At 41.5% G+C, this 13467-nt stretch overlaps 1 protein-coding gene across 1 annotated transcript in view; it reads right to left on the minus strand.

The window, feature by feature from the left end:
- The window catches only part of dnah6 (dynein, axonemal, heavy chain 6), a gene marked incomplete at both ends in the record, with an annotated part of 372041 nt that overhangs the window by 260213 nt on the left and 98361 nt on the right, over window positions 1–13467 (minus strand). The window contains 4 exon segments of the mRNA XM_084318285.1: window positions 334–491; window positions 1696–1843; window positions 2147–2368; window positions 13296–13439. Coding sequence (XP_084174411.1) covers window positions 334–491; window positions 1696–1843; window positions 2147–2368; window positions 13296–13439 — 672 coding nt within the window.

Below are 13467 nucleotides of genomic sequence, written 5' to 3' on the forward strand. Positions count from 1 at the left end.
ATGTGTGTGTATGTGTGTGTGTGTGTGTGTGTGCGTGCGTGAGTGCGTGCGTGCGTGCATGCGTGCGTGTGTGTGTGTGTGTGTGTGTGTGTGTGAGCACATATGCATGCCAACATGACTATGTATGTGTATCTGATTCAAACATCAAACATAAATATTCTTAATTCCATGTTTATTTCCTGTTGCAGTGTTTGCTAATAGAACAGCAATCAGGAAAGCGGACCGAAGCCGCTTCCCCCTAGCAAGGCAATTAAAAGGGACATTGCTCGAAGCTACAGTTGTGATTGGAGGCTTGAGAAAAGAGGGTGGGGCTTGATATATAGGTCTATATACCTGGATCGTCTTCCAGTAGAACTTGTCTCGGTCGTAGAAGCCTTGGAAGTCCTGGAACTGACGCAGCAGCTCTATCGGAGGCTGGGAACCGTAGCAGTCCAGCTTAGGCATGTTCAGGTCGTCCACGAAGACCACCACCTTCTTATTGACGGGAGCACCTAGCGGGAGGGAGAAGAGGATAAGAATGATAAATACTGTAAGGGGGTGATGACCGGGAGGATGCGACCCTCTCTGCGCCGCCCCTTTGCCTCAAATAGATCCGCTATCAGCTCTATCTTTAATCTTTCAAAATGTTCAGTTGCTATCGCATGCACTTATCGGTGTTTCACTACACATATGAGTGCATGATATTGCTTACCAACTGTTCGCCTGTTTTATTGCAACACTACTATCACCGACATCTAAGAAGGGGTATCCCCCCCCTTGAATGGCCCTTCTAAGGTTTCTCTCCTCCACATTGCATGTGGTGCATTTTTTCCTATTGCTAGGTTTTAGTGAGTTTTTCCTTACCTTCGCATGGGATATGTCTGGGAGTGTTGCATTTATTTATTTTGCATTTATTTGAATTTCTTTGGACTTTATGGTGTTTTTGTTTTGTTCTTGACTTATTGTGATGTTTCTTCTTGACTAAATTTGATTTGATTTGGGGTGAGAAGGAGGACGAGAGAGGACAGGTTGATAAATGGAGGGAGGGAGAGGGATGGATAAAGAAGGAGAAGATTGATAAGGGGAAGGAGAGAGAAGGAGAGAGGAGAAAGAGGGAGGAGAAAGAGGGAGGAGATGATTGATGGACAGAGGGAGAGGAGGATGGTTTAACAGCAGTCAGAAGGGGCAAGGGAAGGGTGGGTGTTTGGAGTGATTTAGTAGTTGTGAAGATTTGTCTGGATGGCACATCTAAGACATAGATTGAAAAGTATCCACCCGATTTGTACAAGTGATGGCTTATTTTGAAGGTATCAATCTGGACTTTCATATCCTGTAAAAAAAAGTGAAGAACCTTCTAAATCTAAAGGACCCAGAGTTTGTGTCTGGTCACATATTGATAGAGCGACCACAAGGGATCAGCTGTAAAACTCCAAGATTCAGGTGAGCAAATCTAACTGAGTGAACTTTCCCCCACCCATGTTCCATACTCACACAATAAAAAAGCAATATGCAAATGTCAGTTAGTATTTCACTATTGGAGTAGCTGGTGATGAAACAATTGGATTGGATTACTTGTACCCCATCACTAAAGAGAAGGCAAGCAGATGGATTGAATGAGGACAAGAGTAAATTACAAATTAATGGATGGATGGATGATCTCTATATACAACACAGGGCCATTAGGCAGCATTCATTCTGTCTCCTCCCTCCTCCTACCCAGTGTATTCTTCCTCTTCTTCTCCAGTTTAGACTCGATGATCTCCTGTGTGCTTGTTGATGATGTCTGGGCCGAGAAGTTGATGTAGACAGGGATGTAGCCTGCCTGCTCCTGGATACTGTTCAGCAGGCCTCGAGCCACCACAGACTGTATGCCGTGCACGCACGCACACACACACACACACACACACACACACACACACACACACACACACACAATTCTGCTATTAACAATTTTCTTGTTAATATGCTTATGCTTTGTGCTTTGTGTGTCAGCACAATATAATGTGGTATGTCTTGTCTTAGTGTGTGTGTGTGTGTGTGTGTGTGTGTGTGTGTGTGTGTGTGTGTGTGTGTGTGTGTGTGTGTGTGTGTGTGTGTGTGTGTGTGTGTGTGTGTGCACGTATGTGTGTGTGTGTGCATGTGTGTGTGTGCGTGCGTGTGTCCCTACCTTCCCTACACCTGTGCCGCCTGTGAAGAGCACAGACTGTTTTACAGACAGCAGCCTCTCCATCAGGTAGCCGTAGCGGACGGTGTCTGTGGTTGGAACCAGCATCTGGAAGAAGGGCAGCGTCTTGTCGTATCTAAATGAGGGCATGATGTTCTCCCACGGCTCCAGACGCCTGTGGCTGAAGTTCATGTACACTCCCCACAGGTCGATGGAGCTGGACAGCTACAGTACACACACGCACACGCACACACACACACATTTGTATTCAATAGAAAACAAGTCAAATACAAAGGCTATAGAGTGCAAGCGTTGATTTAACACTTTGGACGCCAGACCCGATGATAGTCGAGTTAACTCGCCAAAGCTTGGGTGCCAAACCAGAGTATAGTCGGGTTTTCATCGTTATTTGTTTTATTCGATATTTCCATTCATTACAGGCACACGGACATCTGGGTTAACATGGAGAATCATTCTGAGAAAGCCAATGTGCAATACCGGCCGCATCCACCCAGGTGGCAGTATCGAGCACCCTTTGAAACATGATATCTTGGCCTGTGGGTCGATCAGAAGTCTCTGGTCGGATTTCTATTGGTCGGGCAAGGGGACCGGTTGTCCAGATCGGATTGAGAAGCGTGAATTGCTCCCGGTGCATGATGTGTAGTGGATTATGTTGGCGACACGATCGACACCAATACTGGGACTCGCAATCAGATAATTGGGATATTCTTTTTGGTCTACATCAGGGGTGGGCAATTATTTTTCCCGGGGGGCCGAATGAGCAACTGAAAATATGTTGGAGGGCCGGGCCAAAATTCCAAACTCAATTATGCATAATATACATTTTATTTCTATATAAAAAGCAGTACATTTTTCTATGAAAGAGATACATTGGGAGGTTTTGTATCAAGTTTTTATTATCAATTACTAACGTCCTCGTATGAAACCCTTCAAATAGACACTGTCTGGAGGAGGGATATACCAGACCTGGAATATGACTTTGATTGGCAAGGAGCCTGGGCAAATGTCCGACTTACATCAAGGAACCCGGATCATCAACAAATCAATCTGAACTATATTCACAGGACATACTTGACTCCTATAAGGCTGTGCAAAATGGGGCTTATACAAGACTCCAAATGCTCCCAATGTACAAATGGGGACGAAGGAACATTTATGCACATGTATTGGGACTGCCCACCAGTTAAGGCATTCTGGAAAGATGTATCCCAACAATTATCAACACTCGTATTTTGGAATATACCTGTACACCCCGCGGTATTACTATTGAATGATGTTTTTGAGTTTGCAGTGAATCCACAACTAAAAAGATTGGTTTTATCGGGTATCACAGTAGCTAAAAAACTGATCGCATCACGTTGGTTTCAACCGGAAAAAATGTGCCGAAAAGTGTGGTTTCTTACATATCTTGATGTGATATATCAAGAAATATCTACAGCAAGAATTCTGGGGCTCAATGAATCCAAAATGTCAATGTGGTTAGAAGTGGTGGAGAGAATAAAAGCTAGCTTATAAAGGTGGTGTCTGGTTAGGAGTGAGGGATAATGGAGGTACTATCCAAGAGGGGGTCTGGGAGGGGGGGGTTTGAGCTGGAGCATATGTGTGTAGGGTTTTAGAAAATAGGTATTAGGGGTATATTATATACTAACATTTATATAATTGTAATTTCGCTGGATATACACTGTATACGGCTAAAATGTTATTATAGACTATTTTTGTTTTATCCTGTTTCTGTACTTGCATATATTATAACCACCTTTACTGAAAGTTTCATTATGCATTGTGTGTTGAGTACTGACTTTTAATAATTTTTTGTTTTGCAATAATAAAAAAAATATAAAAAAAAAAAAGCAGTAAATGGCATTGTTTTGACCCCTGGTAAGAGTGTATGTTATTATTTGGCAATTAAAAGGTGAGGTTAGCTTCCAAAAATATCATTTATTCAAATAGAATTTATTTCCAAAATGATGAACAAAATGTGAAACATTAATAACAAAGGGCATGTATGAAAAAGTGCTATACAAACAAAGTTATTATTTTGAGTTTCATATACTATTGAAACAAGGATTTTCTTAGCTTTCTAAAGACATCACATCATCTTATAGCCAAAATAAACAAGACATGTCACTGAACTGTGTAACGAAAAGTGTCCCAGTAGCCTTTTTTACTTTACATGCCTATATTAAACATTTAATGTTTTCAGAACTGTGCAAAACAAAATATAACATTTCACTTGTTATATTTCCACATTTTAGTGTTCTTCAGCTCTTTTTTTTTCATTCAGTGTGATAAATCCAGTCTCTGTTGAGCTTTAACAAGTCCATCAAAGTCAGGTTGCATGTCTGAGGTGGAGATGCGAAGCACAGCTGCCAGATGTTCATCAGTGAGAAAGGATCTGTACCTGGACTTGGTAAACCTCATGACTGAGAATGTCTGTTTACATATAGGTGGATCCAAAGAGAACCAACATCTTCTGAGCATGTCTCCTCATGTTTGGAAAGTTCTCCTCCTGGAGAGCAGAGTAGAACTCTAGCAGTGATGCTGACTTAAAGTGCTCTTTCAGTAGTGAATCAGACTGCAGGTCAATGAGTTCAAGCTGAACATCAGTGGGTGCACTATCAACACTGCAGGTAAAGGGAGAGGAAACCAGCTGCATTTCATCCTTAACCTTTTTGAAATCTTGAAAACGCCTTGAAAATTCATCACACATGAACTTAGGGAGGCCATATCTGAAATGCAAAGTGGTAGGGCTCCTGGAAGAGACGGTATCCCACCAGAAATGTACCTCTCTTGTTGGGACATAATTGGACCCTTATTACTAAATATGATTTTATACTCAGTTAAGGAGGGGAACTTCCATAAGAATGACAATATTGCACTCATAACAGTCCTCCTTAAAAAAGACAAAGACCCCACCGAGTGCGGTAGTTATAGACCTTTAAGTCTCCTCGGAACCGATATCAAACTGTACTCTAAGGTATTAGCCATCAGACTACAAAAGCATATGACATCTTTAATTCACCCGGACCAAACTGGATTCATAAGAGGTCGCTTGATCACCGATAACATAAGACGATTACTACACGTACTAGATGCCAATAAGGAATACAACACACCTAAGGCGATACTGTCCCTGGATGCAATGAAAGCTTTTGACAGGTTGGAATGGTCGTATCTATGGGCAGTATTAGAAAGGATGGGGTTAGGAAAAGGATTCATCGATATGATTAAAGTATTATACAAAGACCCATCGGCCATGATTACAACAGGTACAATCATCTCCAAAATCTTTCCGGTATCACGCTCAGCCAGACAGGGTTGCCCTCTTAGTCCCGGACTATTCGATCTATCATTAGAGCCTTTAGCACAATATATAAGACAATCCCAATCCATAGAACCAATCATAATCAAGGGCACACAACACAAAATTAGTTTATATGCGGACGACGTAATACTGTTCATGCAAAACCCCAACACAGCATTGCCTCATCTTCTCAAGCTGATTGAGGACTTTGGAGATCTATCGGGATTTAGGATAAATTGGCCGAAGTCGGCCTTCCTTCCACTTAACGCCCCTGCAAAAAAGAAACATAACCCTCCCAAAAGAGATACAGATGGTAAAACAATTTAGATGTTTGGGAGTTGAGATATTCCCCACCATAAGCCAAACGGTGAAGCACAATTACATAAAAATCCAAAACAAAATCAAATACGACCTTGTCAGGTGGTCGAAACTTAAAAACTCATTACAGGCACGTATATCAATAATCAAGATGGACGTCCTACCTAGAATCAATTTCTTCAGTTCAATGCTACCGTTACCCCCTCCAAAGGGTTACTGGAAAGAATTACACTCCTCCACATACAAATTTATTTGGAATAACAAACCACCACGTATAAAAAGATCCACCGCACAGAGAAACAAAGCAGACGGAGGTATGGCATTTCCAGATTTCTACCACTACTTTAAGGCGTACACTTTAAGACCACTAACAACATGGTTTGATCCCCAAGCATTAGTATCCTGGAGAAATTTAGAAGAAAATATAGTAGCTCCACATAAGCTGAAGGGCATAGTATACACCAAATTACCAATTAAGCAATGCAAACGGGAATTTGGCCCCATAATCACTCATGCAATCCGGATATGGCGCGAAACACAAAACAAATATTCGACCCTACATAAATGGCATAATCATACTCCCTTATTCAATAACAATGCACTCTGGACAGAAAAACAACCTATAAGATTCCCTAGATGGGAAAAGCAAGGCATACACTCATTAGGAGACGTCTTCAATAAACAGGGTTTTTGTAGTTTCAATGAAATACGCAAAAAAATTAATCTCGCCAAGTCCACATATTACTTTTACGCACAGTTATTGGCATGTTTGAAGGCTCACGGTGTTCCATTAAATATACCAATTGTACACCACAGATACCACAAATTCTTCTATGAAAGAGAGACATCAAGAGGTTTTGTTTCAGATTTTTATCATCAATTACTAACGTCCTCATATGAAACCCTCCACCTAGACTCCGTCTGGAGGAGGGATATACCAGACCTGTGATTTTGATTGGCAAGAAGCCTGGGCAAATATTCGATTCACATCAAGGAACCCGGACCATCAACAAATCAATCTTAACTATATTCACAGGACATACTTGACTCCTATAAGACTGAAAAAAATGGGTCTTATACAAGACTCCAAATGCTCCTTATGTACAAATGGGGACGAGGGGACATTTATGCACATGTACTGGGACTGCCCACCAGTTAAGATATTCTGGAAAGAGGTGACCCAGCAACTATCAAACCTCTTAAATTGGAATATACCTGTACACCCCTCTGTACTACTGCTGAATGATGTTTTTGAGTGTGCAGTACATCCACAGCTAAAGAGATTGGTTTTATCGGGTATCACAGTGGCTAAAAAGCTGATAGCATCACGATGGTTCCAACCGGAAAAAATGTGCCGAAAGGTCTGGATTATTACATATCTCGATGTGATCTATCAAGAAATATCTACAGCAAGAATTTTGGGTCTCAATGAATCCAAAATGACATTGTGGTTAGAAGTGGTGGAGAAAATAAAAGCTAGCATATAATGGTAATGTCTGGTTAGGAGCGAGGGAAAATGGATGGATTATCCAATGGGGGGTCCGGAAGGGGGGGGTACGAGCTGGAGCATATGTGTGTAGGTTTTTAGATAACAGGTATTAGGGGTATATCCTATATAAGACAATTAACTAAAATGTGATTTCATTGGATGTGCACTGACAACTAATGCTTGTATATCTTATCGTGTGTTGTCATGTTTGTTTATGTGTTTGTTTAAAAAATAATAAAAAAATAAAATACAGAAAATTCATCATGCAATGCTCCCAACATGGATGAGTACCTGTGCCGGTGATCAGCTGATGGTTTGACTTCTTTCAGGGTTTTCATGTGTTTGAGATTGTTGCTGCCTAGTTGCCTTGAAATTAATTGCAACTTTGTCATGAAGGCTTTCACATGGCTATGCATTTCATGAGCAAAAATGCCTTTGCCCTGCAGTTGTGTGTTCAGTAGGGATGGGTACCGTTCACATTTGAACCGATACGGTACCGGTACCTGTGAATCGATACCGGTACCCAACGGTACCTTTTTTCTATACTTTAGTCTCAAAAAATTTAATTGACCTACCTCAGTTGTGAAAAAAGAAATCCAAACTTCAAATAACCACACTTTCGACCGTTTTCGGCTTGCCCCGACTGCTTTGTTGTTGAATCAAGTCAAATCCTAGGTAAGCGTATATTGTGCGTGTGAACGTTGACATAAAAATAAAAAAGTTAAAAAAATATATATATATATAAAAAAAAAAAAATTATCATGTAATCTTTCGTGGGCCGGTCAGAATCATCCCGCGGGCCGGATACATCCTAGTGAAGGTAAGGCCTATATGGTATCGATCCTGCTCTGATCCAACCATGATTTCACTTCGATCACAATTATGTGTGTAACGTTACTCCACAACGTGTGCCGTTGGTGACGATCAAAGCATCAAAAAACGACCCCCCCCCCCCCCCACCCTTTCATGCATTCATGATGAAACATAATTCCGATAATATAGATGTGATTTAAAAATAGTAGCGTGTACAGGCGAGAAATGACAATGTTTTTAGTGAATTGCACGTATTGCTGCATAGCGTCGTTTTCTGGGATTAGACAGGATTATTCTAAAACTATAGTCATATTCACCACCGTATAAAATGGGAATGTATGGATGAAAAAATTCGTTATTTTTCTCATATTGAACGATAGATAGGTGATGTCAAATGGGCCATAGTATTGTATCCATAGCTATAATATAGAATATAGTTATAGCCCTGCAAACACCGCCGCCACGTATTCCTATACTTTAGAGCGTCAGCCTTTTAACAACACATCACGCATATCGCTCCGGCGTCCAAAGTGTTAAACCCTCCCATGCCCTGATCGAGCTCTTGTAACACCCTTTACCCCAGATCAATAGCCCACTTCTCAGTGAGTGATAAGCCCGTCAACGTGCTGACTGCTGACTGACATGCACTGTTGTCAGCTGGCACAAATCCAATATCAAAGGCTTTTCTCACAGCCTGATCTGGGGAAAAAGGCAAACTTCAGGCTTACTGCGTTAAAGAAATCTTCAAGAACTATGTGGGTATCAGTGGGTAAACAAGTCTGCATGGTAAACAGGTCTGTGTGGTAAACAGGTCTGTGTGGTAAACAAGTCTGCATGGTAAACAGGTCTGTGTGGTAAACAGGTCTGTGTGCTAAACAGGTCTGTGTGGTAAACATGTATGTGTGGTAAACAGGTATGTGTGGTAAACAGATCTGTGTGGTAAACATGTCTGTGTGGTAAACAGGTCACAGGTCTGTGTGGTAAACAGGTCTGTGTGGTAAACAGGTCTGTGTGGTAAACAGGTAGGCTATGTGTGGTAAACAGGTCTGTGTGGTAAACAGGTATGCGTGGTAAACATGTATGCATGGTAAACAGGTCTGTGTGGTAAACAGGTCTGCGTGGTAAACATGTCTGTGTGGTAAACATGTCTGTGTGGTAAACAGGTTCGGCTCAATGTTTTCCTAAACATAGCAGGAGCTGTTTGTTTGTGACATTTTATGAAAGCAAAAGAGCAAACGAGGAAACGTTGGCACAAAATATTTTGAGATTGTTCCCCTGATGAAAAGTGAAATTAATGTAAACAAATGCCCTAATGTAAAACATGTTGGTGGGACTGGACTTGTTACGGTAGTTACTGCTGCTATTGTAGAGCCAGCACAGTGTTTGTGCTGTGTTTGTGTAATGGACTTTTTTTTGTATACAATATTTGTATTGGGTTTTACAGTACACATTTCAGGTTTTCATTGTCGTCAGTTATTCTTAGTTCCTTTTCTCCACAAGTGTATACAAGTATACCCACATACCCCCTCCCCTTTTCTCTCTCTTAGCATCTTTGAGTCTGTTTTTACTGTTGTCATATAGAAATAATATGTACATTCATTGGTACCTCCAGTAAAATAGCTCGTACATAAATCAAAATAATTGAAAAGAAGAAAATAAAAATAAAAATAAATAAATGACATCTTTACAACACCTTCAATGGCGTGCCTCCGCTCTTCCCCGGGGTCTGGGTCACGACTGACCACGGGAGAGAGCAGGGGGACTCATCCTATAGCAGCCCTCCTATATCTTCCCTTCTCAGAAAGTCATTAAATGGTTTCCATATATCCTCATAAACCTCTATTTTGTTCCTGAGGATATATGTTATTCTCTCCATAGACATGCATTGTGCCATGTTCTTAATCCAAGCACCGATTGTGGGTGCGTCTGTTTTCTTCCAATTGAAAGCTACTGTATTGTTCTTTTTGCCTGCAGTATAGCAAAGTCAATACATTTAAATAGTTTGGTTCTCAGGTTGAGATGTACTGGATATAGGTGTAGCAATATCATTTTGGAGTCTAACTGACAAGATATCTTTGATTTTATTCACCACCTCCCCCCAGAACTTCTTGATTTTGTCACATTCCCAAATACAATGTATAAAAGTTCCCCGAGCCGTGTAATGGACTTTTAGTGCAAGTTTGTATTCCCTCAAGCTTCATAGCTGGGAGCCAGTTATCTCATCTCACAGTAAACAACGTGCACACAAACACCACACACACACACACACCCCAACAACCACAACAACCAAAACCACAACACTACATGTATCTCATCAGACATTTGAGAAAAACAGTGTAAGCACACACACAAGACCCTCTTCTTGGGACCAAGTAAGGTTTCGTCGATATTCCAATGTACAGTTTCCCCTGTTCTGTATAAATATATGTGTGTGTGTGTGTGTGTGTGTGTGTGTGTGTGTGTGTGTGTGTGTGTGTGTGTGTGTGTGTGTGTGTGTGTGTGTGTGTGTGTGTGTGTGTGTGTGTGTGTGTGTGTGTGTGTGTGCGTGTGCGTGTATGTCTGTATGAGCACATATGTGTGTTATCAAAGTATGGTGTGAGTACAACAGTTACACTTGAAGGATTTGGGTGTTTTCATTGAGTATGACAGAAATAAGTACTATATTATAGTCATATATAAGTGTCTGTATAGTGCTATAACACCTTTTAATTCTAAAGTACGTAGGTAAACACCCTTTAATTGTGTTTAGTCTTAGACTCAATCTGTATTAGACAGACATTTCACTCTATTTTCTGTATGAGTTCAGGGTCTGGGAGGAGGAGATATATGGGTCAAAAGTGGTTGATAGGGTGATGAGCCAAGGTCAACTACAGAGAGAGAGAGAGACAGCCTTTGCTTAGTAACGTGTCTCAGGGAGGAGCAAGCCAACATTCCTTTAACTCATTGACGGCCACCAGCTATCGCCATCTGCACTGTTTGGCGCCAGCGTTAACACTTTGATTGCCAGCCGTGTTTTCCTTTTTACCCCCTTGAATGCCATCATCCACTCCAATGTTAACTTAATATCGCCTAATCTATGTTTTAAATTAAGGCTATGTGTCTAATCTTCCCGTCGCTTATCAAAGACTCATTTTCCAGTCAACATTGTCAAGGCAGATTGTTTTTTTATCGCTTCATTTCCATTTGATAGCATTTTGAAAATCACTCGTTTTCGCGGAAAAAACAACCCATTCTATGATAATCGTCTTTTACTGGAATATTCCAGAACGTTGTCATTTGTCGGCCTATTATGAATCGTTTTCAAATAAACGCTAGATGATCGATAGTATATGTGTGCGCACGCACGCTCGTGCCGCGCGCTGATAATCGCTGCTCTTATTTCCTGATGGCTTTTACAGTCAAAACAGCTATATCACATATAGGGGAAACGCTTATATATCCGTGAAAACGAGTCTGATTATCCTAAGACTGATAACATAGATTCCTTACCTGAGGTCAGATGGTATCCAAATGGTTTATTCCAATTTCCGATCGCCATTCGAAAAAATCGCTCATTTGATTGATCAACCGTGTATACAGTAAAACACATATTCACAGCGGCACCAAGGCTCCAGAATGAACTCTGGTAGACCCCGGTTACATCAGTGAGAAGTAAAATGTGGAGTCAAAAATTCTTTCTCCCATTCACTTTCATTGAGTCCAATCCAAAAGGGTGATTTACCATCTGGGAGACGATGGGGGGCGCTTTTTTCACATTTGAGCGCCGGCGGTGCCTGGATCTCCAACGGTAGGCTTGCTTGATGCAATATGATTTCAGATCGCTAATAAAAAAATAATAAAAAAAAACAGAGTATTCTCGTGATGTGGCATTCAACCCAGGGGGTAATAACCCGAGAAAAGCTGTGAGTGGCATTCAAAGTGTTAATGACCATTTTAGCGATGTTTGCAGACCCATCGTGTGTTCTGTATTATAGCTATGGAGACAATAATATGGCTCATTTGATAGACATTGTTCATAGTCCATTACTGACTAATCAGTTAATTTCTACATGCTGTAGTTTGTTAAACGCTACACGCTAAACATTGCCCCTTTCCAAGATAATCAAGTATTTTTCATAGATCGTGAGATATGACGCGTTATATGCAATATGCCCAAATCGTTCTGGTTGATCGCCTGAAACCCCAAATACTCCCAAATCAAAGGTATATACCATGTACACATGTGTATTCACAAAATCATCAAGGGGGGAGGGGGGGGGGGGGTCGTTCTAACTAGAAACTGCGATCGTGTTTGTCGAGCATGTTTTATGTCCGGTAAACACGACACTGTGATGGTTACCTTAGCCAGAAGGTATTCCAAAAATAATAATTCCCAGTGATCACATCGCCGTTGCGATTACCCGTGTATATGTCTATACTTGTGTATACGGGAAATAGGCTTCAGGCAAAAAAATCTTGAGGCGATCGCTGTGTCGCTCTGTCTCCGAGGAGGAGGGGGCCTTGCAAAAAAAAGAAAAAGAGAATAGGTGTATCCACACCATGCTGTTCCAGTTCAGAAGGTAGGCGATACTGTCACCTGGTGAGATTTGATCGTCATTGCAATTCCAACGTAGGCAGATGAGCCAGGGAGACCTAGAGGGCTCCGGCTGACCGTATAGAGCAGGGATCAAAGGAAAATTATCAAAGGACCAAAACCCAGAGAAATCTCGGCCATGGCGCTCAACGCATGGCGAGATAACCCGACTTATCTCGGGTATGGCGCCCAATGAGTTCACTTCAAGGACCTTGTGTGAACCCTGTCAACAATACTAAATAAACACAACGCAGATACTTCACGGAAGAGCAGATAGAGGCTGATACCAATCAACAAAAGGCTAAAACGTCCATTTTCTAACACACTTTAGTTATTAGTACATTTATTTAATTTGATCTGTGTGTGTTTATGTGTTTACGTGTGTATGTGTGAGAGTGGGTGTTATCAAAGTAGTAGAGCGTGAACGGCTGTGAAATTGTGTATATGTTTTAGGTACAACCGTTACGCTACAGTGTGTGTGTGTGTGTGTGTGTGTGTGTGTGTGTGTGTGTGTGTGTGTGTGTGTGTGTGTGTGTGTGTGTGTGTGTGTGTGTGTGTGTGTGTGTAGGTGTGTGTGTGTGTGTGTGTGTGTGTAGGTGTGTGTGTGTGTGTGTGTGTGTGTGTGTGTGTGTACCTTGGAGTCGTCATTGTCTTCAAACTGTTTTCTGACGAAGGTGTCGAAGGTGTCCCAGTGAGAGTCATTCAGGTTGCCCCCCACTGCCCACAGGTAGCAGAACACAAAGGTCTGACACACCACGCTGTTCAGAATCTTGGGATCCTGACACACGCACACACATGCACACACA

The sequence above is a fragment of the Notolepis coatsorum genome (assembly GCF_963971535.1).
Source record: "Notolepis coatsorum genome assembly, chromosome: 7".
Taxonomy (NCBI): domain Eukaryota; kingdom Metazoa; phylum Chordata; class Actinopteri; order Aulopiformes; family Paralepididae; genus Notolepis; species Notolepis coatsorum.